At 38.5% G+C, this 3421-nt stretch overlaps 1 protein-coding gene across 1 annotated transcript in view; it reads right to left on the bottom strand.

Annotated features, from left to right (window-relative positions):
- bbox1 (butyrobetaine (gamma), 2-oxoglutarate dioxygenase (gamma-butyrobetaine hydroxylase) 1) overlaps positions 1-3421 on the bottom strand; it is a 19943-nt gene continuing 16522 nt past the window's right edge. The window contains exon 7 of the mRNA XM_035682312.1: positions 1-2143. Coding sequence (XP_035538205.1) covers positions 1983-2143 — 161 coding nt within the window. The 3' untranslated portion in view covers positions 1-1982. The remainder of the gene's footprint in view (positions 2144-3421) is intronic.

Genomic DNA, 3421 nt, shown 5'->3' with positions numbered 1-3421 from the left:
TTTTTGGAGCTTTGAAGATTTATTTTATCAAATGGTGTGACTATTCAAACTTTTTGCGTTTTTACAAAATGCAAGTTTGCTGAATATTTGAATCCATATTGAACAGCAGCACAACCATCAAAAGTATTAAGACTGAAGGAAGGAGGAGAAAGGTACATTATTATTATTATTAAGTCGACCTGCAAGCAAAGGTTTAAGCAGCCACAGAGGATGAAACATCAGTCGTATCCATCACAGGTAAGCGAATGCCTCATCAGGATTTACCTGCCTGGTTTTGCTATGGGGAGTACATCCATATTGTCTTTAGGTTACATAAAAATACAAAAAACAAGGCGGTCTCTGGATTGTCTCTGGGCTCTTTGGCTACAGGAAAAGATTTGAAAGTTTCACTAACATCAGTGAGCAGGACTCACAATGTCCAATCTCTAGCAGCTACAGAGAATAAAGCCATCACAAACTCCATATTGAAAACTGAGCACATTGTGCTTTTAAAAAAAAGATAAACACAGTTTCAGTTTATTTATTACAGAAAGTATTTTATCATTTAACCCTGGTAAACATGGGGATTGGATCTTAAATGCCCAAGATACCTTTCTCTGAAACCTGCCCACATCCTAGTACGATGGGGAGAATTTAATGTACGCTGCAAAATATTAAAAATGACACTTGAGAAGACACAACAGAACTGTATCTCTGTAGAAATAGTTCCCGTTAATCTGGATAATCCACAGAACTCCTGTAAATAGTTTTCTGGTTAAAAAAAATAAAAACCTGTGGATTATTCAGATAATATTTCAGGAAATACAAGCTGCTGTTGATGTGATCCTTTGTGCACATCAAACAGGCACTAGTAAAAGCATACAGCCATTGCATTCATTCATGCATCTCCAAAATGTCAACTCTTTAGTAGCCAACATAAACAGGCCAGTTTTCCGCTTTGCGACGACATGTTTCTAATAATAAACACGTGTTTTTACATGGTTTATCTTAAGAAGAAGAAAACAAAATGCCTAATCCTCCAGTTTGTCTGAAAACATTTGGAAGCACAACATTTGGAAATGCACGGCAAAAACCTCGGCAGATAAAGGGAAAGCCGTTTGGCCAGACGACACCAGGGTTAAGTACACATCTTGTCAGTTGTAAGTTTAAAGTTATTTCATACTGCGTTTCTGGCACGGCTACTGTACTGTAGCTTGAGGCGTTTTGAATTCAGACTGCGGTTCTACAGAATGAAGGGAAAGTCAAGGACCTCACTTTCTTTGTGTAGGCACAGGATTAGACAGAGGTAGAAAGATACTGTAGCAGGCAGTAAGAAGACAAAAAAATCTCAGTAATGGAAGAAATTTTGCATTTTGGGCTGAGTCTGAAGTCACTCCCTTCTTCATTAATTCCTGTTTACAGTAATAGAGACTCTGTTTACTATAGTGTGCAATAAAAACACATTGCAGACTTGTGATTTATCGTCAAACAAAATGCCAGTAAATATAGTTAGTGATTTCATCAACATTTAGAATGTCTTGAGTCAAATATTAAAACCAGAGAGGTGGGAATGGTAACTTATTAACTTATTTTAGAAAACTTATAAATTACACAATATCATAATGTGGAGTACTCAGGACAATGTATAAAACCTCTTCAATTTAAGTTAGAAACATTTTTGATGCTAGTCATCATGAGCACCTTAAAGGTTTTTTTCCTACTTTTTGCATTCAAGCGTTGCACATGTGAAATGTTTCTGTCATTATTTAAAGCATCCTAATTCGATCATTGTGTATTTCATCAAATTGTTTCATTTCATGATTTGATGCCCGATTACTTCAGAGTCAGAGATTTAGCTCTTGACCTGATTCCTTCAATGTCTTTGCAATTTCTTCAGTCTGTCTGTCTTCAGAGCAACATTTAGCTTAACTCGTAGTTTATTTAACTGTCCGACATTGCACAGGCTGTAAAGCTACCTATTTAAATGTGGCAGTTCCCAGAGCTCATGCGTCATTGTGGACCGAGTTGCGGAGTATCCGGAGGCGAGACATGACCTCGTCCCAGTCCAGGTAGGCTCCCTCCAGGTGTCGCAACCTGTCTGGCCTGCTAATGTAGCTCCTCCGCCCGTGCAGCAGACGCCAGTTATCGAAGGTCACTATGTCACCTGAAATGCAACAACACCCAGAGATCAGAAACAAGGGCCTGACGTACGCTTTATCTGATCCTACTCATTCACAGAGAGGTCAGAGGTCAGGGTCAACAGCTGAGCAATCGGTAGAGATCAAAGGCCTCGTGCTTCAAACTAAATGACTGAAACCTCCTTACATTCTTTGTCCTTTTTGTGAAATTGGGTCCTTGATCTCAAGACAGAAGTAAACAAACGCAGGCTTCTTATAACTATCCAACATCTGTAGACTGAAAGACTTTTTTCACAGCAGCCATTTTGACATGAAATAGTAGGGTAAACGCAGGTGTTTCCAATAACTTTAATTTTGGGTCCAATCAGGTCTGTCAGGGTGCTGCTATTGCGCATGTTGGCCCTACGAACTAATGTCAAAATGGCTGCTGTCAAAGAGGTTTATGACAACTGGTATTAATATTAATAATAAGCTAATTAAGCTAACGTTAGCTCCTAAATAAATTAATATTTCCAGCTGACTGAATTTTAATCTTGTAAAAGGGGACTTAAAATGTGAACTTTATGGTTTCATAGTTGATATCACGGTAAAAGACAGAAGCTAAAGCTGCATGTACAGGGCAAAAAGTCAGTCTTAGTATTATGACAAGGAAAAATGTTAAGATTAAACTGTTTTATTGCTCTAATGTAACTAGGGACAGATATTGCGATATGATTCAGGATTGTGATTTGGCATCACAAATTAAATTTTCACTAAAAAAACTTAAAATCATGATAATGGGAAATCTTTTTGGGGGTCTGCATTTATTTTTTTTTTCACAGCCTTTTGTATAGCCCCACAAAATAATGTGGTTAAATAGTGAACTGCTTCATGGCCTTGGAAGCAACTATGAGTATCTCATGTTAAAAAGACAACACACCACTTAAACACACGGATAAAGTTTGATGTCGTGCTGACAATGTAGGGACAGATTTGTTTGAAGCAACTCTTTTAGCAACCTCAAGGACGCGTCATCAGGATGGATGCTCTCTAATATGGCGGCCTGAACCTTTGGTGCTGCTGTCGAATACGCCGTCTCCCTACTAATGGCACCATTCTGCTTCGCTTTGATGTCCTTAGTGTCTCGTACAATATCATTACTCCATCTCTGTCACTGCAGACTCTTTGCTGAGCAGTGATTATTTAGAGAGGGTTACACCAGTCTTAGGTAATTTGATTTTGTCTACAGTGACAGAGATGACATTGACTCTGATGTCACCCTGACCTTGATGATGACGGAGATGTTGTTAGCTACATGGCTGTAC

Source organism: Morone saxatilis, unplaced genomic scaffold, assembly GCF_004916995.1.
Source record: "Morone saxatilis isolate NCDOM2014 unplaced genomic scaffold, NCSU_SB_2.0 Contig11, whole genome shotgun sequence".
Taxonomy (NCBI): Eukaryota; Metazoa; Chordata; class Actinopteri; family Moronidae; genus Morone; species Morone saxatilis.
This window is presented reverse-complemented; position numbering and strand designations above follow the sequence as displayed.